The sequence below is a fragment of the Artemia franciscana genome, chromosome 2, assembly GCF_032884065.1.
Source record: "Artemia franciscana chromosome 2, ASM3288406v1, whole genome shotgun sequence".
NCBI lineage: Eukaryota > Metazoa > Arthropoda > Branchiopoda > Anostraca > Artemiidae > Artemia > Artemia franciscana.
The window spans coordinates 45,355,850-45,381,948 of record NC_088864.1 but is presented as its reverse complement, the minus strand read 5'-3'; the positions used below and the strand labels follow the sequence as shown (position 1 = coordinate 45,381,948).

The 26,099-nt window shown below is 35.8% G+C and overlaps 1 protein-coding gene across 2 annotated transcripts in view; it reads right to left on the bottom strand.

The window, feature by feature from the left end:
- The window catches only part of LOC136042612 (E3 ubiquitin-protein ligase TRIM33-like), a 75,732-nt gene that overhangs the window by 11,178 nt on the left and 38,455 nt on the right, over window positions 1-26,099 (bottom strand). For both annotated transcript variants that reach the window (XM_065727586.1, XM_065727581.1), the window contains exons 7-9: window positions 15,252-15,568; window positions 4,354-4,576; window positions 1,308-2,218 (exon numbers count right to left, since the gene is read on the bottom strand). In XM_065727586.1, the coding sequence (XP_065583658.1) occupies window positions 1,308-2,218; window positions 4,354-4,576; window positions 15,252-15,568 (1,451 nt within the window). The remainder of the gene's footprint in view (window positions 1-1,307; window positions 2,219-4,353; window positions 4,577-15,251; window positions 15,569-26,099) is intronic.

The window sequence follows — 26,099 nt, the reverse complement described above, 5'->3', positions numbered from 1 at the left end:
ATTTAAAAACTTCGCTGGAACTTTTCCGTCCAATTTCACTATTTCCACACCCACAAAAAATTTCAAGTTTCCAGCTCTTACCACTTTGGAACTACAGATTGCTGATCCCCATAAAGAGCTGCAAAATCAGAAGTGTTATTCCACAACATAATCATGCCTGTGCATCTGCTAATAATTCAGATAATTTTAGTGAAATTGGCTGGGTTTTCAGTAAGATAAAATGGAAAGACTGGGGACAAAGGAAAGAATATTCTAAGCCAGGGGGTCAAAAACCAGTGACCCAGTAGCTTTAATAGAACACGAGGTGGAAAGACGATTATGGTGATAATTGTGATGGACAGATACGGATTATTGCGACATATGAGTTTAGTCATGAATCTGATAGAGCCAACCATTCTGCCGCTGATTAGTTGGTTTGGAACGGGGATCAGTGGCAAGACTCTGTATGCTCAGCCAAAGTCGATAAAGATTTAAATCGGTACCTGGAGAAATCCTGGGAAGGTAAACCGGAGGGATATGTGAAAGAACAGGATGGTTAGCCCCCAACCCACCATTGCCGAGATTCAGTACCACTGATCTGGTCCGAACAATTTATACTGTGTCCTTTACCTTTTTTTTTTTTACTTCTACTGTTTCATTAAGCTTCGTATATGTAGAAATAGCTGTTAAAATGAAACATTTTACGAGGTTAAGTACCTGAACAAAACTTGCAGTCCTTTCAAATCTATCTATTCTATCTACGTTAACAGAACTTGTTAACGTCTAACAATTTTAATCATACATATAACATTCATATTTTTTTCTTGAATTTCAGATAAAATTCTAGTGCACCCGTTTTGCTGATCGTTATTGGTGTTATCCTAAAATAAAATGTTCCGTTTAGTCAAATACGGTCAACCAAACATCAGTTGCTTTACTATTAACTGCACTACGCAAGAACAAGACGAACAGCAGAGTTCAGCTTTAGACCTTTGAAACTCAAAAACGTTAGTTGTGTTGCTACAGCTGAGCTCAAATTCTCCTGTTCATATTATCAAGCAGAGATGAAACCTACTGCGCCATCACAGTGCTTATTTACAGCTGTGTGACACCATAAAGTTAGAAAAACGATAAAATTAATGAACAAAAGTTCAAAATGAAGAAAAATAAGATTCGATACAGAATCTATGTAGAGCAGCTGCAAGAACTGAATTAGCAGCTGTCTTTTATTCATCGTTGTTCTTGTGACACAAGTACATTGATGCTTGCACAGCCGAAGTATTTTTACATTTTAGAATAAGTCAAAGGGAAAACAGAGCAAAAGTCACCTTGGACAGAAGTCACAGAATATAAGCTCCCCGCCATCGTGGCATATTTTGCAGTACTCTTCTGTGCCTGGAATCTCACTGGTACTACTACCTGTGGCTTGCTCGGAGGTGGAGGTAGGTAGACCTTCCGAGGGCGGGGCAACACCAATCCCACCTTCTATTCTATCATTTGTAACAGGACTAGAAACTTTATTACTAGTAGCAATTTCATCTTTTTTAGCAGTTTGTAAAACCGTCTCTTTAACAGTTTGATTGGCACTAGGGTGCACTTTGGGTGGCACATAAATCCTGAAACATTTTTCTAGTTCAAGGTTTGCATTAGCTGGGGCTGGAGTCGGTGGGTCATCTGGAACCTTGAACCAACTCTTTCTCTGGCTGGTAGAGGATTCGACAGGATCGCCAGGGATGGCAGACAAGTCACTGAGAACCTCAGAAGGAATTGCAGTCATTGGGATTTGATAATTAGTATTTGACGCCGTGTAACAATGGTCAACTGAATTATTGTGTCTCTGGCTGGATAAAGGTGAATCTGTGTGCTGTAGTGCAGAACGGTTAGAAGAAACGGAATAACTCGAAGATAACTGCACACCCGCAGAAGAGCGAGTAGGCTCTTTTCTTTGCTCCATTCCGTAGGCACCATGAGACATTTGTCGTCCTCCGCAGTGGTTGATCAGCACAGGTCTTGAATGCTCAGTATTAATCAAGGACCCCTGTTTTACGCCAGTACTGTGACTCACAGGTATACCCCGGACAGGGCTCACGATAAGACGGTTATCCAAATGTTGCGTGTTTCTATATCCTGTGAGAGCTTCAAGGTGAAGCTGCACTTGAGGATTTGAGTTAGGACTAATGACTGGAGGTTGGCTGAAAGACCTCTGCATTGTTGGTCGAATTGTTGGTGCATATACAACCTGAAAATAAAATAAATAAAAAAAAGTAGCAGATGCCTAGTTACGTGCAAAAATTTAAATTGCTTTTTGTCCTGTTCCTAAACAAATAAAATAGCATATATCGTATTATTATAGAATTAAATATTGAATCATAGAACGGAGAATGTAAATTCTGGTGAAATTACACACCGATATTACGATCAATATAGAATAAACTTTCCATAAAAGGACCAGTATCAGAAGATGCAACTGTTTTAATCTGTTCTATTTTTTTCAAAAAAGTTCCATGTTTTATACAAGGATTATTTACAGTAAAAATAATAATAATAATAATAATAGAAAATTCGAAGATAGGCCAATGGCGTTTTAAACAGGGTTATCAACTTCTTTCTACACAGTTGAATTGAATTTTTAAAATATTTTTTCTTTGTGTGGAAATAAAGAGCAACGTTTTATATCTAAATAATCAGAAATTTATCTAAATTTACACATTCTTTTTCAAAAGTGTTACTACATCCCTTGATCAATTAATCTAAAAGTTAAAGTGCCAAGGCCATAAAAATGAAATTTATACCTATTTACACCAGAAGACCCGGATTTTCTATAATTTTATGTTTCTTGTAACATAATTATAAAGTTTACAAGTCAGGCGCAGAGTTCCACCAGTTGCCACACTGTGCCGTTAAAAAAAAAAAAAAAAAAAAAAAAAAAAAAAAAAAAAAAAAAAAAAAAAAAAAAAAAAAAAAAAAAAACATAACGTACATCAATAAGTCTTATAACACTTTTCGGTCGTAAAAAGTCGAAGGGAGAACTGTTGCCACACAGACGATCTCTTCGTCTTCTGATGAGGTAGGGAATGAGAACACGCAAAAACATTTTAAGTGAACCTCATTAATCTTAACTTTCCTAATCCTTACTAATCTAACAAGTAACTTTTCCTTTTTTTGTCAAAAAGAAAAGAAAGAGAGAAAAACCTAAGGACTTTGTAAATAGTCATCTCATACTATGTAACTTGATGAATCAAGATTTCAAAATAAAATAAATCAATTCAAGAGCTTCTACAGTTTTTTTTTTCGCAGTCTTCTGCAGTATAGAAAATATTTGAATTGGGGGATAGGGAGAGGGATATGGTTTTGGCTTCGCCAAGCCTAGATTTTGAAATATGTTTTTTTTGTATCTTTGGTGAAAAATGCATTGATTTTCCTATTTTAATGGAAAATGTTAAACTTCCAGTAAATGACCGCATCAAAGGAAATGTGCTAATAAAATAAAATTAGTATCAGTAGAATCAATTTATTATGCTTCTTTTCAACATAATGGTCATCGTCCTTACAGTTCATTCCCTTCTCTCCAATCATGCAAGCATTATCATGCCACCTTCCATTGTTACCTTCATTCTTTCATTTATTTTCTGTCCCATCGTTACCCGTCCTGTTTAACAAGAGGTTTAAACAGCCTAGACCTGTTTCAAGATTGCAGAGCTGTTTTAAATCGTGCATGTCTAAGATTATATCCTCAGTACTTTGAAAGTCCTTAATCTTAGACAAATATTTTGATTAAAATTTATCCTCCATAAACTTGAACAAAAGTTCTCTACTAATGGATATAGTGTCGATAGTTGGGATTGGCTGATGGTTGGTACTGGACTGGTTAAAATTGACAGACTACAATCCAGGAAAACTCTATTATTGTTTTTTAAACAATTAAACTTGGACAAAAGTCACTCTTTCATCACACAATTATTGAACGCAAATATGACACAATTAAACACTCAAAATATAGAATCTCTATATTCATCAAGTGTGGAATTCTTTACATAAACCCAAAAGATAAACCAATCAATATATCCATGAAGTTAGAATCATGTCAGTTTCAATTTGTTCAGGTTAAAGTCAAAGTTATCCGTAGTATCAGTTATCCAAGTATCAGTAGCCACCAGCGAGAGATGCGAAAGCCAAAATATACTTTAACATGAATTAGATATACATCAATGGACGCATAAGAAGACATAAAACAATCTAAAAAACAACAGCTTGAGATTCTAGTTCTCTGTTTCCCATGATGTCACTATTTCCGGTGTTAGCTCTGATATAAGAGGTACTCCAAAGCATTCTCACATTCACATATATACTGAAAAAAAAAAAAAAAACAAAAACCTGTATTCTGGGATTCCCATTGGCATCTCTAGAGAAAGCCTGAAGTTCCGGTCGAGGAGGCAATACAAAACCATTTCCTATAGAATCTAACTGAGTTCCGGAGCTTTTAGTCATACTGGGAACATGCCCTGTTGTTCTATTTGATGTGCTTTCAGGATTTACAGAATTACTCGTCTGGTCTGTGATTGGTTCTGACACTGTCGACGGGATAGCGACTAAAAATCTGAAATAAAAACACCATTGAAAGCAACATAAAATGTATAAAACAAACTTTGGAAACCCAAGTCTCGACCCAAAAAAGAGGTTAGCAAGTTACCTAATTGAAGATTTAATTCTAACTAAGAGTCATTCCAACTCTGAATCAGTCTTGATTTAGAGTTCATTGTTTAAAGACCTCTTTTTGGATTTAACCACTTTTTAATTGGCAAAAATTATAGTCTCTTCCCGATATACACCTAGTATATTGATGATAATTAATTCAGTATACTAAAGGATTTAAATTTGAATAAGTGGATTATTTTAGCTTTGCTACTTGATTGAGAATCCCCTTGAGAACTGTGGATATTATTACAGATAGCCAGTACTGGGCGAATCTACCTTTATTTCAATACATGTTAAATGCTAATAGTATTAGCTAGGTTATAAAATGCTACTTGACGATGTTGGAACTATTGCACCTATTACCCTAGCTCTCATCCATCACCAGTTATCCCAGTTGAGAAGTCCCAGCCAATTAAGAGGTATCTGATCTTAAACTAGAAATATGTGGTAAAGACCACGAAATTGCGTGTCTGAAACACGAACGTGAGAGAATAAACAATCTTAAACTCCCTTTCCCTGGGCAAGCAAAGCCACTGTCAATTAAAAGTGCTACCATCGATATCACCCCTTAAACTACGCCAATATTTTAACACTGTATTACAAATGTTAAAAATAGATCTGATGTGAGCAAGTTTGTCCCACTGCCTAACGGCAATGACCCTTTTTCCAAAGCAGACAAATGTGTTTACACGATTTTGACAGGGAAGTGCAAACTAGGAGACAAATATAATTTAGGATATGCATATAACTCAAGCAATTTAACTCTTCGTAAAAGTTATTCTTATAGTCATAGTGCTAAAATTAATTGTAAATTTATCAGCTGAGCCAAAGTGTTGAGTAGCCCACCGGCTTTTGATTTAAATAGTTCGCGTAGTTTTCGGGATATTGCGAATCACAACAAGGCTGGGAAAATAAAGTTACTTAACAAAGCAATTATAGTTTGCAAAATTTTCGCTGAAGGTTATTATAAACACTGGAAGAAGTGCCATTTCTTATACATTTGCAAGCAATCCATTGTCGAAAATTGTAAAAATGATGATTATAATTTTGACCATATCCAGTTATATGCAGATCTAACTTGTTTTCAAAGTTGTTGCAAGTTTGCTCATACCCCTAGGCCTAGTTCGGTCTTTCATTTCAGTCGTGATCGAAATCAATCTAGTGATCTTTTTTATTGAATGAACCAAAAATGAAGTCACGGTGGAAACTGGCGCTGGCACAAGAAACACTGGTTTAACCCTTTCCTCTCCAATTAGCAGCTCTCAGCTTCTTTTCGAGAGTACCCCCGCCGTCGCTTTTCCTTAGAGTCCCCTCAAAGTATAGATGTTCACTTCCAATTAATTTGCCCCCCCCCCTTCTGTCAAGCTCTCAATATGATATGGTGTACAGGGATGTTAGTACTCCTAACCTTTAGAGTCGAAATTCCCTGGTACCTCCTTCTGGTCACCCTACTAGTAGTCATATTTTTCTTGAGCCGATCCATAGTACCCCATCCCTTCTAAATCTGATAAACCCCAGCCCCCACCCCCAGAAATTGTCCATAGAACTCCTCATCCTCAACCTCCTTTTTCGGATCGTTTACCAGACAAAACAGGTGTCTCTGGTACTCATAGTTGTAAACATAAGAATAATAGATTGCGTTACTATTTCCCCAGTTTGTTATCAGGGCTGCCACAGTTTTGGCAGCACGAAAATAGGGACTTGGGGACTTTTTGGAACCGAAAAAGAAACTTTTAGGAACATTTTGGAACCGAAAAAGGGACTTTTAGGGACCTACAAGCGTTACTACCAAACCTATAGATGTACTATAGGCTTTGCCCTTTGATAGCTAGGATCAGAGGCCAGGGATACTAAAAAAATAAATCCCCCGGAATTTCATCACATTCCAGAAGGATTATAGAGCAGATTTGTCCTTCCACATAACCTTCCAATCTTCCTTTCCATTTTTAATCTTGATCCTGTATTTTTATTTCAGATATATACGTAAAAAAATATAAAAGTAAAAAAAACTGAAACTGGATGAAACACATTTCTCACTTTTCTGACTGTTTCAAAAGACTAGTTATGAGCAGCTGCTTCTTCTTCTGGATTCCCATCCGCGTGCTTTCAAGATCTGCGGATTTTTTTATGGCTCATCGCGGAGTGCTAATGATCCATCTAGCATTGCCTGAACAAGCTGGATTTCTACAATATTGTTCTTCTAAATTCCTTTCTGCAGTCGATTCCTTGCTTCTTGAAGTATCAGATCAGTTGCTTTTTCCTTATTCCCGAATCCTTCCTTTTTCTCTTTCAAAGTCTCCACAAGAGTCTTTATCATTTCTTTGTTCGACGACATTTCAGCGATTAGCTGCTGCTTTTGCTGTTCTTCTTTTTCTGAATTAGAGGTAAAGTTTTATTTATGCTTTACTTCACGTTTCTAGCAATCGATTTTTCCGCCTACGTGTCAATTGTTGCAGCCATATGGGAACAGGCAATTAATTAAATCATTCTAGCATGCCCCAACAGGGGCTCTCCTTGCTTGCAATAGGTTATCATGTAAAATTTATTAGCCGAATCAAAATGTTAGAAAGACTTCCTTGGTCCAGCTATCTAGCATACCATTCTATTGAGGGGGAATCCTTTTCGAGTCTTACTGTGGACAGAAGTCTTTAGTTGATTAATTTTCCCTGTGAAAAATAAATAAAAACGCATTGAACGAAAATAAAAGCTCTTAAAATATTTTGTAGCATACCAAGCATACATTGTCATTACGTAACACCCAAATGTTCACCGTTATTACGTAACACTCATGTATGTGCCCCCCTGAGTTATGACCGAGGATTCCTGCTTGACTAGCGAACTCTAACAAGTCCTATTACGTAAAACCTGGAAATAAACAAAATCCATTACGTAATAAGCGCCTGCTGGGAGGAATCGCTCGCTAGGGACCCCCGGTGGTTAGGTTAGGGGCCAGGTGAAATTGGATGCCGTTGGAATCACAAGAGCAAAGTCAAAATTATCGCCTGGCATTCAGGTACAGCCAAGTCGATGATTATAGCTTGAGTAGATGTGTTCAAATCGGGACTATGTCTAAAAATTTTCCCTATTGCAAGGCCTTGAAATTTAATGGTGAAACAATGGGAATGTGTTGCGCCTCAGGAAAAGTTAAACTTCCTCAACTGGCTGCACCACCAGAACCATTGAAGACTTTATGACGTTACAGACCGGGACATAAGGAAAATAAATGACGACCGGGACACTCAAAGAGAAATTACAGACCGAAACACCGGGACACAGGGAATATAAATGACGACCAGGACACAGGGCCACGATTACAACGGGGACGCCGGAAGGGCACAGGGGGATATATAAATGACGACGGGGACACAGGGAATATTCGATTAGCAATCACCATCAATAAAGCTCAAGGGCAACCATTAGAAAAATGCGGTATAGATTTTAATACGGATTGTTTTCCCATGGACAATTATATGTTACATGTTCACGGGTCGGTAAACCTGTCAATCTATTTATATGTAAAGAAAATGGGACAGCGAAGAAAGTTGTATATATTCGCAAGTTTTAGGTAGTTAAAAACACACACACACACACATACACACACACACACACACACACACATATATATATATATATATATATATATATATATATATATATATATATATATATATATATATATATATATGTTCACAGGTGGGACAAAGGGACACAACTACAATGGCACGTAACTAATATGGCACGTGACGACTTACGCGCGCGGGGGAGCTTGGGGGGCTCGAAGCGCCACACCAACAGCTAGTACCCTATAAATTAACTACGTAAAACTTGCGAATATACAACATTCTTCGCTGTCCCATTGTCTGTGCATATAAATAGATTGTCAGGTTTACCGACCCTGGAACATGCAACGTACAATTGTCCATGGGAAAAAACAACCTGTATTAAGATCTATACCGCATTTTGATTGCAAATGCTAATCGAATTGGGAATTGCAATCTTTATATTGAAAAGGCAGATCCGTTGGAATCATGGGAATACGAGGAATAAGAAACGTCTCACCCTCAAAAGACCCTGTCAAGATTGTTGTCTCTATTACGTTTTCCATTTTTTTTTTTTTTTTTTTTTTTTTTTTTTTTTTTTTTTTTTTTTTTTTTTTTTTACGGCAAGTCGCGTGCCATTGCAAAGCTTTGGTAGGTTAATATTTCGTAACAGTATTATTGGTACGCCTATTTCTAGTTGTAGCACGTGTGGTGGAAACCCTGGGAGATCTAGGGAATTTAAAAATGCAGGTGGATAATTAGCCGCTTCATTTGGTTCCAAAACTGTGTCGACTTGTAAATGACTGCCTGGTCTCGAATCTGGGTCAAAATAATATTGTTGGTTTCGTGGATGTTTTTATTCTAGGCTGCCAGAATCGCTCGTTCACTTAGCCATTTATGATTTTTATAATTGGTTAGAATATTCGGAAATACCTTTTCAACCAATTCATTTATTGGACGTCACTAAATTACAGAATTCAGCACGCAGTTGTATACGTCCTGAAATTGAGTCTACTGGGAGCTTTCCGTTTCCAGTTGCCAGCAATTGATCAGGAAATATTTCACCAGAGTCATCGTTTTGCAATCGGACACGCATATTTATAGTTAATTTTAATGTCTTTACGTGTGCCCATAAATTAGAATTTTCCAGGCAAGCATTCAATTCGTCCGCAGGGATTGATCTAGGTATTATAGGTAATGTTTGCCTGAAATCTCCCGCAAGCAATATTAATGTGCTGCCAAAGGGTTTCGAATTTCCGCGCAAATCCCGCAATGATCGCTCCAGAGCCTCGAGCGATTTTTTGTGTGCCATTGTGCACTCGTCCCAAATAATAAGTTTGCATTGCTGCAATACTTTACCCATCCCAGATGATTCGAAAATATTGCACGTGGGAGTTTCTGTAGAATGCAATTTCAGGGTTAATTTCAAAGCGGAATGAGCAGTTCACCCACCAGGCAGCAACGTTGAGGCTATTCCGGACGACCCAATTGAAAACGCTATGTAATTTTTTGATTGAATTGATACCAGAATCAATTTTATCACAAACGTTTTACCAGTACCTCCTGGCGCATCCAAAAAGAAGATTTCTCCGACGTTGTTATCGACACAATGCATTATCTTATCATAAATGTCTTTTTTCTCAGACGCTAGCTTAAAATATTATTTTTAATCAGTCGTGTTGCAACTTTGTTCACGATCCAATTCTACACATGTCGAAACAGCAACGTTACGATTAGGTGAAGGCATTCCCAAATCCTGAAGAGGTTTGTTTGCCATACATAAGCACAAATCTTCAATAATAACGAAAGTGTAGTTATAAATTTCTGATGTAAAATCAAAGGTCATATCTGACGTCTCTAACCGTTTTCGATGGAGTATATCCTCGGCCATTTTCGATTTATATTTCTCCCATAACTCTGTAGGAGCTGAAGGAGAACAAGATGTTAGTATGATTCTAAACAATGCATGAATTGGACTTGGAGTTGACGTTTCGCACGCGTTACTGATGCAGTTATCCCAGTGTTGGTCATTCTCCAATAAATTCAGAGCTTGGCATGCACTACGGTAAGTGTCATGTATAGAACCATTTACACAGTTCTCAAATACTCAAAGGACGTCGGACCGGGCACATTCATCAAAAGCAGGCGGAGAAAGAAGCATTCATGTTGACTGGGGTGAATTGTGTAGAGTCTTCCTATCGTGGTATCTTTGAAGATGGTAGGTTGGCCGTCGACTGACTTACCCTGTTTTAGACGTTCAAATGATTTATTTTTAGCATTCCACATGTAATACGAAGGCACTTCAGTATACAGCAGTTTTTTTTTGCAAAATAATTATTTGATTATTCAATTTCAATTATTTTGAAACGAAAAGAAAGCAGGTAACGTTGTATCCGGTGGATTCAGGGCTCTTTGTTGCACGTTAGATTCCGAAAAATAAACACGTTGACCATTCTGTAAATGTACCGCAAAGTGAACAACAGCTGGACTTCGTTCATGTATGGACTACGGACTACGTTCGGAAATGAAAGAATTCGCTAAACAGCTTCATTACTGCTTATGTATCTTCCAGCCTGATATTGTACGATTTCATCGATATCACTGATTTCGGACTGCAAGCCAAAAACTGCCATGTCGCTGCCTTTGTTGACGTATTTACATATGTAATTGATTGCCTTTACAGAGTTACGGTATTCAACGTTTATGTGTGCATTAAATGTTTTTGATAATAAAGGTGAATATGGAACAAGCCACTGGTTATCTACTTCGATGGTGGTACGGTTATGCTTCTTTATTATTGCTGTTTTACCGCCATCTTCAGTAGATCTTCTTCTATATTGTGGGTAACCATCATTGCCAATAATTGTGTTGGGTACTTAAAGTCGAGGATATTGCTTTGTGCACCTTCCCTTAGCCATGCATGGTGATTTTTCATTCAGTGCACGGCAAGGTCCGTGTAAGATATTTTTTACCGCAATATCCTATAAGCACTTATCGACATTTTCATCAGGTATTTCAGCAAAAATCATACCCTCAATTTCATGAGAAGTATTTTATCATGTAGCCAGATTAGTATATGTGCGTTTGGCAATCCTCGTTTTTGCCATTCCACTGAGTACATCCAGCATCGTACTGACTCAAACATTTTAAGTTTTACTATGTAGTTTTTCAGTGATTTCAACTTTTGCCGGAAGACACGGGCCGTAATGTCATGTCTATGAACCACCGATTGTCCTTGAAGTAAAATCTGCTGTATCTCGTCCCAAGATTGATTACATGTATATGTAATAAATAAATCTGGACGACCATAGAGAAGAACATACGCAAAAGCATTTTGAGCATATTCATGCATATGACGGGGACTGCCAGCATATGACGAAGGTAAAATCGTTAATCTTCCAACGTTAGTGGTATTACCGTCATTTACAACTGCATCTCGCAAATGAATGTATCGTTCAGAGCGGAGCTTGGTCTGATTCAGACGGATAAATAGCAAACGTTCTGATTCAATCTTTGCATACATATCAACGATGTATTGGTGAAACAATTGACGGCATTTTAAAATAAAATCATCTTCATTGTGACGAATCATTAGTCTATAGGAATAATAATTCATTGCGCTGCATTTCTTATCCGTTTGTTTGTTAGTGGATGGATCTATCAATTTATTATAAAGTGATAGCCGTCGGCTCCATCCCAAAAAAAGTTAGGATGTTGTTAGGCATCGTAGCATCGATGAGTTTCAGCAATTCTTACAAGCTGAGCGTTTTTCTTATGAAGAGTAATATCTGGAGGTTAAAAACTGATCACAGACCATAACGATTGTCCCTTCGTCGATAGTTGGAGCATTGTATCTACGCACATGTTCGCCAGTAGGCGTTTTGCCAGCGGAAATAACAATTTTATGCGTATCAGTAGGCATCAAACCGACTGCTGTTTTGAACGGGCGCACTAAATCATTATTTTCGTGGAAAAGATGTTGCAATTGGGAAATGATAGTCCTTTCAACGCCGGGAGAAATTTCGCAACGTGCATTCAATTCAGAATTGCTATCACTGATGAAGTACAGTTGTAAAAATTTATGATTCTTACCTGAGAATGGTAAAGGGGACCCTGCTCTATGATAAATTTGCCGTTTTACTTTAAAAGTAGGCATAAATTGATCTTGATTTTCAAATTGGGAACCAAACGACATCATTTGGAAACATGAGTTATATTTTCTGATGTTTAATAAAAAAAAAAACGCTTAAATTCTGACGTAGTTCCAGTAAGCTAAGTCTTTAATGGCTCTGGTGGTGCAGCCAGTTGAGGAAGTCAACTTTTCCTGAAGCGCAACACATTCCAATTGTTTCACTATTAAGTTTCAAGGCCTTGCAATAGGGACAAATTTCAGACGTAATCCGAATTTGAAGACATCTACTCAAGCTATAATCATCGACTGGGCTTCATCAACACGCCTTTTTTACCTTCTCTATCAGCTGCAAGCCTGGCTTCGCGTTAGTCTGGTAGTTACTCGACACGCCTTCTTTTTTTTGCTTTCTCTCTCAACTGCAAGTCTGGTTTCGCGTTGCTCTCGTGGTTCCTCGACACGCCTTCGTTGACGTAAATTGCAGATTCCTAATCTTGCCCTTTCTCTTTAAACCGCAAGCCTGGTTTTATATTGCTCCAGTGTTTCGTCCTGGTGTTCAATTTTTGGTAACATTCTAGGATAATTTCTTTTTGATATTAATTGACACAGGGACAAATTTTCTTTGAGCACCAAACATTCTAAAGTTCAACAATTTCAAATAAACTTCAAACTTTTGGGTTTCTGTTTTAAGGTTTTCGAATTATCTTAATCCATTGTCAAAATATATTAAAATATTTGTGCAAATACCAGTTTTTTACATTTTAAGCAATTTAATAAAATTGAAAGAGCCTCAATTTTTTTGAATACTTGATTAAGATAGAGTGGTAGAGAAAATGAAAAAGAACTGAAACCTCATTTTTTTTGTTTCTTTAAATGATTGCCATTGTGCTTAGTTTTTTCTTTTCATTTTTTCCTTTTTTCAGTTTTTCCTTTTTTTAGTTTTTTTTTCTTTTTTAGTTTTTTCATTTTTTTGTTTTTTTCCTTTTTTAATTTTTTTTCTTTTTCTTTAGTTCTTGTCTTTCTTATTTTTTTTTATTTTTTTATTTTTTCTTTATAGTTTTTTTTTCTTTTTTTATTTTTTCCTTTATTTTTTTTAATTTTTTTTTTAGTTGTCATTCTTTTTTTCTTTATAGTTTTTTTAATTTTTTTTTCTTCTTTTCATTTCTTTTTTATTTTTAGTTTTTTCTCCTTTCTTAGTTCTTCTTTTTTTAGTTTTTTCTTTTTTAGTTTTTTCATATTTTTTTTAAATTTTCTTTTTTAGTTTTTTTTCTATTTTTCAGTTTTTCTTTCCTTTTCTTTATAGAAGATAGTTCTTTAGTTTTTTTCCTTTTTTATTTTTCTTTTATTTTTTTATCTTTTTCCGTTTTTTTTATAAAAGATAGTTTTTAATTCTTTTAAGTTTTTTTAATTAGTTTTTTTATTTTGACGTCATACTTAGTGACAGACAGACAGTGTAACGATAAAGATAGTGTAACAGACAGACAGACACTACATTTTTGTATATATAGATAGAAGATAGATATTAAATTTATATGACGATTGCTATGACTGTGATTTTTATGTGTTAAATGCTTTATATTTTATGATGATAAGAACTGCCGCTGATCGGCATGACCATATAAGGCGTTTGATAATAAAATCGAATCAAGTTACATTTTAGTCTAAATAGGTCGTTCATCCAAACACTGATAATTTGGGGAAAAGTATTAGATGCGTTCCAGAAGGATCGTTTATGATTAGTCCCAGGTACTTGTTTAATCGATTGTGCATCAAACACTAGGCAGTGCTAAAACGCGGTGCAAATCCGTTGTGAAAATCAGAAGGTTCGGATCGTAAGATCACGTTTTATGGATGAAAAATGCAAGGCTGCCAAAAAAAAAATGTTTTTGGCAATGCAGCAGCGTCCAGACAAAAAAAAACCTTTTCGAATGCCATGCAGAAATTTTAGATGAAAAGGTTTAAAGAAAGTGGATCTTTAAGGAAGGAAGCCATGAAAAAAGCGGTGAAAGTGGTACGGAGGAACAAGCCTAATAATAGTGGCCTTAGACAAAATCTTATTGCTGCAATGAATATTTAAGACAAAAATACCTTCCCGGAAAAACTTTCTTCGATAATTTAAATGTAGAGCCATGTGAACAGAACTTTTAAAGATCAGCTCAAGTATCAGCTTGAGAATTTTCCAAAACATTATCCAACTCAAATACTTTTTGTAGGATATTAAAGGAAATTTGTCCAGAGATCCCACCATAGTTTATCCCGGAAAGCTTATTCTAGTAAAACTAGCATGATTTAAAGTGCCAAGGACATCAAAATGAAAATATCTTTTGCCCCCATCTTAGTTCTGTGTAAAGTTTTGGTGGACTGCATTGCCATGCTTGGCCAAGCATTGCCGGCATTGACATGCTTGGCAATATTGCCATTGCCTGCATTGCATTAAAAAAAAAAAGAAAAAAAAAGAGAAATCAATTCCATCAATTTGACGATATCTTTCACTTGCAAACATTGAAACAGAACTTGGTGCCCACTGAGTACTAAAACTGGAGGTCTTTACTATCAAAAAACTCATTCCCAGGCTTCCTTTTTTAAGACATATATGATTAAGAAAATTTCTAACTGAGCCAATAAATAATAATTAAAAAGTAAAAAAAAAAAACATTTATATTGTCTTTGGTACTTAAAATGAACTATTACATTATAATATGCTTCTCTGGTGCGAGAGATATAACTTGGCTAAGAACCCGTAAATTGCTTTATAATTTTAATTCATAAACTGCGCGATATTGTAATTTTATAGGCACTGAAAATAGGCACTTCTTACTTTAAATATTTTCATTTATAGCAGGTACTATAAATTTTATTGACCCTAATCTACAATTCTGAATACACAAAAAAATTCCACAAAAACTTACCCGAGCTTATCCCAAAGTCCAATTTTCCTTAGATCTTCAGCTAGAGATTTCATCTCCTCTTCAAGGTGATTTCGGTTTCCATAACCAGACATAACGTTAACACATTTAGCCATTCTCGACATTTGACTACGGTCATTGCTTGCTGGATAATCACACAGAGACTCCAGTACTGATGCAATTTCAAACAGCATTTTTTTCGCAAAAAATGGAAACAACTGAAGAATAGTTTTTTGTTTGTCCGATAAGTCAGGCAAAGTTTTCGGATTACCCATTATTGATGAAAACGTTTTCAACTTCTCTACAAGGGAGCTGAGCAGCTGAAAAAGTAAAAAAAAACTTTAAGGAGATGGCACTGCAAAAAAATACTAAATATCCATATGTCCTGGGATTGGAATACCTTTAGACAGTCCAGGATTTTACACAGTCGACTTGACAGCACAAAAAAAGAAATGGAAAAAACGTGTATTTCTGCAGGGGAAGGAATCCTCCGAGGATGCTGTTAGACAGCATAAAGGCAACTGCAAATTTTGTGCTGGGGGGGGGGAATTGGCCTCGCAAAAAATCATACGCTATGTTTTTTTCTGCCTGTTGTCCGACGACAGTCTTCACTCCTGGTTAATAAATAATTTACTAAATGTATGCAGTATTGTAAAGAGATACAAACAACATTGATATTATTATTTACAACTGGCTGTTGGTGGGGGCCCTTCACGTCCCCCCCCCCGCGTACGTTGTTACGCGCCACACCATCACCTAGCTGGTGTAACTTTGTTCCTTATATTGTAACTTTGTTCACGATCCCATTCTACACATGTAAAAATAGAAGCAGTACGATTAGGTGAAGGCATTCCCAAATGCTTGAGAAGTTTGTTTGCAATAGATAAGCACAAATCTTCAATCATAACTAAAGTGCAGTTATAAATTTCTGTTGTAAAGTCCAAGGTCATATCTCACCTTTCTAGCCGTATTGGGTGGAGTATATTCTCGGCCATTTGCGATTTGTATTTCTCCCATAACTCTGTAAAAGATGAAGGAGAGCAACTATTGCCGGAAGACACGGGCCGTAATGTCATGTCTATGAACCGGCGATTGTCCAGGATGTAAAAGCTGTTGTATCTAATCCCAGGATGGATTATATATATGTGTAATAAATGACGAATCATTAATATATATAGGCATAATATTTCATTGCGCTGCATTTCTTATCAATTTCTTTTTTAGTGGCTGGATTTATCAATTTAATATTAAAGTGATAGCCGTCGGCTCCATCCCAAAAATTGATAGGATATTGTAGGGCATTGTAGCATCGATGAGTTTAATAAAAACGTAATGTCATCGTAGAATCGATAAAATTAAGCAATTCTTGTCAACTGATTGTTTCGCCTATAAACAATATTATCTCGAAATAAGAACTGATCACTGACCATAACGATTGGCACTTCGTTGATAGTTGCATATCAATAGGCATCAATTCGATTGCTGTTTTGAACAGAAGCACTAAATTATTATTTTTGTGGAAAAGATATTGCAACTGGGAAACGATAGTCCTTTCAACGTCGTTTTCAAGTTGTTTGGTTTGTTTTACCTTGGCTTGTCTTTCGTCACTATGAAATACATATCGCCTTGAGGTTTATTATAAATTGTTGAGCTTTAGCAAGCTTGGCACGTGAAGAGGAATTTTTAGTATAGATCTTAAGATGACAGAAGAAACAGCCGAAATTCCCAGTAAAAACTGGGAATTGCATAAATATTTCGAAATATTTTGACAATAGATTAAAGTAATTCGAAAACCTTAAAACAGATACTTAAAATGTTGAGGTTTATTATAAATTGTTGAGCTTTAGCAAGCTTGGCACGTGAAGAGGAATTTTTAGTATAGATCTTAAAATGACAGAAGAAACAGCCGAGGAAGCTGCTCAAATAGTTAATTCAAAGATAAATTTTAGTATAAATCCTACAATGGCAGAAGAAACAGCCGAGGAATCTGCTCAAAGGTTTTAATGCCAAAAGGCTTGCGGCTAAAGAACGCAAAACCGCGCAGTTAGATGAAAATCCACCTGGACAGCGAGAGTCAAAACGTATCAAAACTGAAAATGAAACGTGAAAACAGGCTTGCGGCTTCAAGAGATAATGCCAAAAGAAAGCGTGCCGAGGAATCACAAGAGCAACGTGAAAATTATCGCATGGCATTCAGGTACAGCCCAGTCGATGATTATAGTAGATGTGTTCAAATCGGGACTATGTCTAAAGTTTGTCCCTACTGCAAGGCCTTGAAATTTAATGGTGAAACAATGGGAATGTGTTGCGCCTCAGGAAAAGTTAAACTTTCTCAACTGGCTGCACCCCCAGAGCCATTGAAGATTTTGCTTACTGGAACTACGTCAGAATCTAAGCGTTTTTTTTTATTTGTTTTTATCAAACTTCCAAATGACGTCGTTTGGTGCCCAAATCGAAAATCAGTAAAAAAAAAAAAGAAAAAAAAAGGAAAACGTAATAGAGGCACAATCTTGACAGGGCCTTTTGAGGGTGAGGCTGTTCTTATTCCTCGCATTCCCATGATTCCAACGGATCTGCCTTTTCAATTTAAAAGATTGCAATTCCCAATTCGATTAGCATTTGCAATCACCATAAAAAAAACTCAAGGTCAATCATCAGAAAAATGCGGTATAGATTTTAATACAGATTGTTTTTCCCATGGAAAATTGTACGTTGCATGTTCAAGGGTCGGTAAACCAGACAATGTATTTATATGCACCGACAATGGGACAGCAAAGAATGTTGTATATTCGCAATTTTTACGTAGTTAATTTGTATTGTATATGTATATCTATCTATATAAATATGAGTTGTATGTATGCATGTTTGTTTGTAAAAAGAGCGTTTGCATATGACGTCATTATAAGTATATAGGGCTTTGTATATGCACAGACAATGGGACAGCCAAGAATGTTGTATATTCGCAACTTTTACGTAGTTAAAAACATATATATATATATATATATATATATATATATATATATATATATATATATATATATATACTAGCTGTTGGCGTGGCGCTTCGCACCACCCCAACACCTGGTTGGTGGGGCGTTTCGCATCCCCCAAGCCCCCCCGCACGCGTAAGCCGTTACGCGCCATATTAGTTACGTGCCATTGTAGTTGTGTCCCTGTGTCCCACCTGTGAATATAGATAGATTTATATATGTGTTTCAAACTACGTAAAAATTGCGAATATACAACATTCTTGGCTTTCCCATTGTCTGTGCATATACAAAGCAGTATGTACTAATAATGACATCATATGCAAACGCTCTTTTTACAAACAAACAAACATGCATACACACAACTCGTTTTTATATAGATAGATACATAGATAGATACAATACAAATTAACTGCGTAAACCTTGCGAATATACAACATTCTTCGCTGTCCAATTGTCGCTGCATATAAATAGATTGTCAGGTTTACCGACCCTCGAACATGCAACGTACAATTGTCCATGGGAAAAACAATCAGTATTAAGATCTATACCACATTTTTCTAATGATTGACCTTGAGCTTTGTTAATGGTGATTGCAAATGCTAATCGAATTGGGAATTGCAATCTTTTAAATTGAAAAGGCAGATCCGTTGGAATCATGGGAATGCGAGGAATAAGAACAGCCTCACCCTCAAAAGGCCCTGTCAAGATTGTGGCCTCTATTAGGTTTTCCATTGTTTTTTTTTTACGGCAAGTAGCGTGCCATTGCAAAGCTTTGGTGGGTTGATATTTCTTAAAAGTATTATTGGTACGCCTATTTTTAGTTGTAGCACGTGTGGTGGAAACCCTGAAAGATCCACGGAATTTAAAAATTCAGATGGATAATTAACCGCTTCATTTGGTTCCAAAACTGTGTCGACTGACTTGTAAAGGACTGCCTGGTCTCGAATCTTGGTCAAAACAATATTGTTGATTTCGTGGACATCTATATTTTTGGGTGCGAGAATCGCTCTTTCACTTAGCCATTTATTATTTTTATAATTTTTTAGAATATTCGGAATTACTTTTTCAATCAATTTATTTTTGGACGTCACTAAATTACAGAAATCAGGAGGTAGTTGTATACGTCCTGAAACTGAGTCTACTGGGAGCTTTCCGTTTCCAATTGCCAGCAATTGATCTGAAAATGTTTGACCAGAGTCATCGTTTTGCAATCGGACACGCATATTTGTAGTTAATTTTTGATGTTTTTACGTGTGCCCATAAATTAGAATTTTTCAGGCAAGCATTCATTTCGTCTACAGGAGTTGATCTAGGTATTATAGGTAATGTTTGCCTGAAATCTCCCGCAAGCAATATTAATGTGCTGCCAAAGGGTTTCGACTTCCCTCGCAAATCTTTCAAGCATTGATCCAGAGCCTCGAGCGATTTTTTGTGTGCCATTGTGCACTCATCCCAAATAATAAGTTTGCATTGCTGCAATACTTTACCCATCCCAGATGATTTGGAAATATTGCACGTGGGAGTTTCTGTAGAATGCAAATTCAGAGGCAATTTCAAAGCGGAATGAGCAGTTCTTCCACCAGGCAGCAATGTTGCGGCATTTCCGGACGACGCAATTGCCAACGCTATATCATTTTTTGATCGAATTGATGCCAGAATCAGTTTTATCACAAACGTTTTACCAGTACCTCCTGGCGCATCCGAAAAGATAATTTCTCCAACGCTGTTATCGACACAATGCATTATCGTATCATAAATGTCTTTTTGTTCCGACGTTAACTTGGAAATGTTATTTTGTACATACGACAATAGATCACTCGTACTGTAACTTTGTTCACGATCCAATTCTACACATGTCGAAACAGCAGCGATACGGTTAGGTGAAGGCATTCCCAAATCCTGAAGAGGTTTGTTTGCCATACGTACGCACAAATCTATAATAACTAAAGTGTAGTTATAAATTTCTGATGTAAAATCAAAAGTCATATCTGACGTCTCTAACTGTTTTCGATGGAGTATATCTTCGGATATTTTTGACTTATATTTTTCCCATAACTTTGTAGGAGCTGATGGAGAGCAAGTTGTTAAAATGATGCCAAACAATGCACGAATTTGGCTTGGGGTTGACGTTTCGCACGCGTCATTGATGCAGTTATCCCAGTGCTGGTCATTCTCCAATAAATTCAGAGCTTGGCATGCACTACGGTAAGTGTCAAGTATAGTACCGTTTACAGTTCTCAAATACTCAAAGGATGTCGGACCGGGTACATTCACCAAAACCAGGCGTAGAAAGAAGCATTCATGTTGATTGGGGTGAACGGTGTAGAGTCTTCCTATCGTGGTATCTTTGAAGATGGTAGGTTGGCCGTCGACTGACTTACCCTGTTTTCGACGTTCAAATACTTTATTTTTAGTATTCCACGTGTAATACGAAGGCACTTCAGTATACAGCATTTTTTTTGCAAAAGAATCATTTTTGCAAAGCGAAAAGAAAGCGGTTAACTTTGTATCCGGTGGATTCAGGGCTCTTTGTTGCACGTTGGTTTCCGAGAAATAAACACGTTGACCATTCTGTAAATGTACCGCTAAGTGAACAACAGCTGGACTACGTTCATGTATCGGAAATGAAAGAATTCGCCAAACAGCCTCATTACTGCTTATGTATCTTCCAGCCTGATATTGTACGATTTCGTCGATATCTTTGATTTCGGACTGCAAGCCAAAAACTGCCATGTCACTGCCTTTGTTGACGTATTTACATATGTATTTGATTGCCTTTACGGAGTTACAGTATTCAACGATTATGTGTGCATTAAATGTTTTTGATAATAATGGAGAATATGGAACAACCCACTGGTTATCTACTTCGATGGTGGTACCGTTACGCTTCTTTATTATTGCTGTTTTACCGCCATCTTCAGTAGATCTTCTTGTATATTGTGGGTAACCATCATTGCCAGTAATTGTGTTGGATACTAAAAGTCGAGGATATTGCTTTGTGCACCTTCCTTTGGCCATGTATGGTGAATTTTCGTTCAGTGCACCGCAAGGTCCATGTATCATATTTTTTACAATAATATCATGTAACCCCTTATCGACATTTTCATCAGGTATTTCAGCGGAAATCACATCATCAATTTCGTTCGAAGTAATTTTTTTATGTAGCCAGATTAGTATATGTGCGTGTGGCAAACCTCGTTTTTGCCATTCCACTGAGTACATCCAGCATCGCACTGACCCAAACACTTCAAGTTTTACTATTTAGTTTATCAGTGATTTCAACTTTTGCCGGATTTCTCTTTTAGCAGCAAGTTTGGTTTCATGGTGCTCTGGTAGTTCCTCGGCACGCCTTCTTTTTTCACTTTCTCTTTTAGCGGCAAGTCTGCTTTCGCGTTGCTCTGGTAGTTCCTCGGCACACTTTCTGTTCTTTCTTCCTCTATCAGCCTCAAGCCTGTTTCCTTGCTGTTCTTTTGATTCCTCGGCACGCTTTCTTTTCTGACTTTCTCTATCAGCAGCAAGTTTTTTGGCATAGACTCTTTGAGCATCTTCCTCGGCTGTTGCCATTGTAAGCTCATCAGTCATTTTAAAGTTAAACATTAATAGATTTCTACGTGAACGCATGTCTTAAATATCTATAATGACGTCACCGTCATAACAAAAATGACGACAACTAACTTCATGACGTCAGTCAACACACAAACATGACGTCACCTGACAGACACATCCACAGACAACTTATTTTTATATATATCAATATATATAAAAATAAGTTGTCTGTCTGTTACGGCTTGCTTGAATAATCAAATATCTTTGAAAAGACAACAGTATTAAAAGAGATTGAATTTCTTAAAGAATAAAAAACTGGTAGCTTCAAAAATCTATCTATCTATATATATAAAAATAAGTTGTCTGTCTGTTACGGCTTGCTTGAATAATCAAATATCTTTGAAAAGACAACAGTATTAAAAGGGATTGAATTTCTTAAAGAATAAAAAACTGGTAGCTTCAAAAATCTATCCATCTATATATATATAAAATAAGTTGTCTGTCTATTACGGCTTGCTTGAATAATCAAATATCTTTGAAAAGACAACAGTATTAAAAGAGATTGAATTTCTTAAAGAATAAAAAACTGGTAGCTTCAAAAATCTATCTATCTATCTATATATATAAAAATAAGTTGTCTGTCTGTTACGGCTTGCTTGAATAATCAAATATCTTTGAAAAGACAACAGTATTAAAAGAGATTGAATTTCTTAAAGAATAAAAAACTGGTAGCTTCAAAAATCTATCTATCCATCCATATATATAAAAATAAGTTGTCTGTCTGTTACGGCTTGCTTGAATAATCAAATATCTTTGAAAAGACAACAGTATTAAAAGAGATTAAATTTCTTAAAGAATAAAAAACTGGTAGCTTCAAAAATCTATCTATCTATATAAAAATAAGTTGTCTGTCTGTTACGGCTTGCTTGAATAATCAAATATCTTTGAAAAGACAACAGTATTAAAAGAGATTGAATTTCTTAAAGAATAAAAAACTGGTAGCTTCAAAAATCTATCTATCTATCTATCTATATAGAAATAAGTTGTCTGTCTGTTACGGCTTGCTTGAAAAGACAACTGTATTAAAAGAGATTGAATTTCTTAAAGAATAAAAAACTGGTAGCTTCAAAAATCTATCTATCTATATATATCTATATATATAAAAATAAGTTGTCTGTCTGTTACGGCTTGCTTGAATAATCAAATATCTTTGAAAAGACAACAGTATTAAAAGAGATTAAATTTCTTAAAGAATAAAAAACTGGTAGCTTCAAAAATCTATCTATCTATCTATCTATATATATAAAAATAAGTTGTCTGTCTGTTACGGCTTGCTTGAATAATCAAATATCTTTGAAAAGACACAGTATTAAAAGAGATTGAATTTCTTAAAGAATAAAAAACTGGTAGCTTCAAAAATCTATCTATCTATCTATCTATCTATATATATAAAAATAAGTTGTCTGTCTGTTACGGCTTGCTTGAATAATCAAATATCTTTGAAAAGACAACAGTATTAAAAGAGATTGAATTTCTTAAAGAATAAAAAACTGGTAGCTTCAAAAATCTATCTATCTATATATATAAAAATAAGTTGTCTGCCTATTACGGCTTGCTTGAATAATCAAATATCTTTGAAAATACAACAGTATTAAAAGAGATTGAATTTCTTAAAGAATAAAAAACTGGTAGATTCAAAAATCTATCTATCTATCTATATATATAAAAATAAGTTGTCTGTCTGTGGATCAGGTGACGTCATGTTTCTGTGTCGGCTGACGTCATGAAATTAGTTGTCGTCATTTTTGTTATGACGATGCTTAGTATATTGTAAAACACATTAATTTGGTTAATAATATACCATTTAAAACACCAAAATGAACATGCTGGAGTAGTCACTCGGTGAGAGAGGGTGTCAGAACGGAGAATGAAGGTCCCAGGTTCAAATCCTGGTTAGGCTAAAAAAGGTAAAAAACTAAAAAAAAACTGAAAAAACTAAAAAAAGGCAAAAACTACAAAAAAAAACTAAAAACTAATAAAAAAAAATAAAAAGGCTAAAAAACTAAAAAAAACTAAAAAAACTAAAAAAAGGTAAAAAACTAAAAAAACTAAAAACTAAAAAAAAAACTAAAAGAAAGGAAAAAACTGAAAAATAGAAGAGAAAAAGAAAACTAATAAAATTAAGAATAAAAATAAAAAAAAATAAAAAAGATAAAAACTAAAAAAAAAGTAAAAAGAAAAAACGAAAAAAAACTAAAAAAGCTAAAAAAAAAACGTAAAAACCAATAAAAAACAAAAAAGAAAAAAAGGAAAAAAACTAAAAAAAAATTTTCATCTAAAAAACTAAAAAAAACTAAAAAAGGTAAGAACTAAAAAAGAAAAAAATAAATGACGACACTCAAAGAGAAAGCGACCGGGACAAAAGGAATGTTCGATTAGCAATCAACAAAGCACCGGGACACAGGGAGTATAAATGACGACCAGGACATAAGTAAAAAAGAAAACTAAAAAAACTAAAAAGAAGGTAAAAACTACAAAAAAACTAAAAAGAAAAAAAAAACTAAAAACTAATAAAAAAACTAAAAAATCTAAAAATCTAAATAAACTAAAAAAGAAACAGAATAAAAAAGGAAAAAAATAAAGGAGAAAAACAAAACTAAAAAACGAATGTATATACAGACCGGGACACCGGGATACAAATGACGACCGGGACACAGGGAATATAAATGACCATACATAAGCCATAATGACCAGGACATAAGTAAAAAATATAAATGACGACCGGGACACAGGGACACAACTACAACGGGGACGCCGGGGGGCACAGGGGGATATAAATGACGACCGGGACACCGGGACAGGGAATGGTCGATTAGCAATCACCATCAACAAAGCTCAAGGGCAATCATTAGAATCATGAGGTATAGATCTGAATATGGATTGTTTTCCCATGGACCATTATATGTTGCATGTTCAAGAGTCGGTAAACCTGACAATCTATTTATATGCACAGACAATGGGACAGCAAAGAATGTTGTATATTCGCAAGTTTTACGTAGTTAAAAACATATATATAATATATATATCTATATTCACAGGTGGGACATAGGGACACAACTACAATGGCGCGTAACGACTTACGCGCGCGGGGGGGCTTGGGGGGGGGCGCGAAGCGCCCCCACCAACTAGGTGTTGGGGTGGCGCGAAGCGCCACCCCAACAGCTAGTAGATATATATATATATATCTATATTCACAGGTGGGACACAGGAACACAACTACAATGGCGCGTAACTAATAAAGCACGTAACGACTTACGCGCGCGGGGGGGGGGGGGCTTGACAACACCAACTAGGTGTTGGGGTTGCGCGAAGCACTACCCCAACAGCTAGTTTTATTTACAAAAATCTTTTAACCAAAAGAGATTAGTATTTCCTATACAAAATAACAGCAACAGAATATCCACAATCCCAAACGAAATTTCGGTCAGTTTGTCTACAATCAGCCAGTCAGTTCAGACCAAACTCAAAACAATAGTATGTCTCAATCACAGGCGAGGGTGATTCAGTATAGCTCCCTTTTCGAGCTAACGAAAAAAAAAATCATACGGCTCAAAAGTATTATTTAACTGGCCATATAACAACCTAAATATCCAAATCGGTCAGTGAATATTAAGGTTCTATAGACTGAAAGACAATTATACATTTAGCCCGGTCATCCTTATAAAAATTTCTTCTATTATTTATTTATAACTGTTCTTATCCTTGAAAATTCGCAAGCATTTGCCAATTTCTTCAATTGATTTTGGTATACTGACATTGAATTCGACACTAATTGTTCTGATTGAATTTTGTCAATCAGATTGAATTATGTCCCATAGAGTTCTCGACATTTGATCATCCAGGTTGTTGTTCTAGAAATATCGCACCATTTTCAATAATTGTGAATTTACATTTTTGGGTCGTCTTCTAGAAAAATTTAAAATTTTAATCTCTTGATTTGACAGCCTCCTGCATACATGTTTAAACATAATTTTTTAAATTATGGAAGATACGAATCCATGGAATCTAGCACCCAAAGGGAGTCAGACAGCGGAATCACTCAAATATGACATCATACCCCCGAAAAGTCATTTTCAAAAGATTCGTGTGTTATATTATCTTGGATACGAAGATGTGGTTTTTGTCAAAAATTGGTCTTCAAAATAAACATTTTACTATTAAATATAATCGAAGCAATAGTCACCATTCCGGAATCAGCCATAAATGCCATTTTTTTCTCACTAGCCAGTGTCTCCTTATAACAAATATTTGAGTT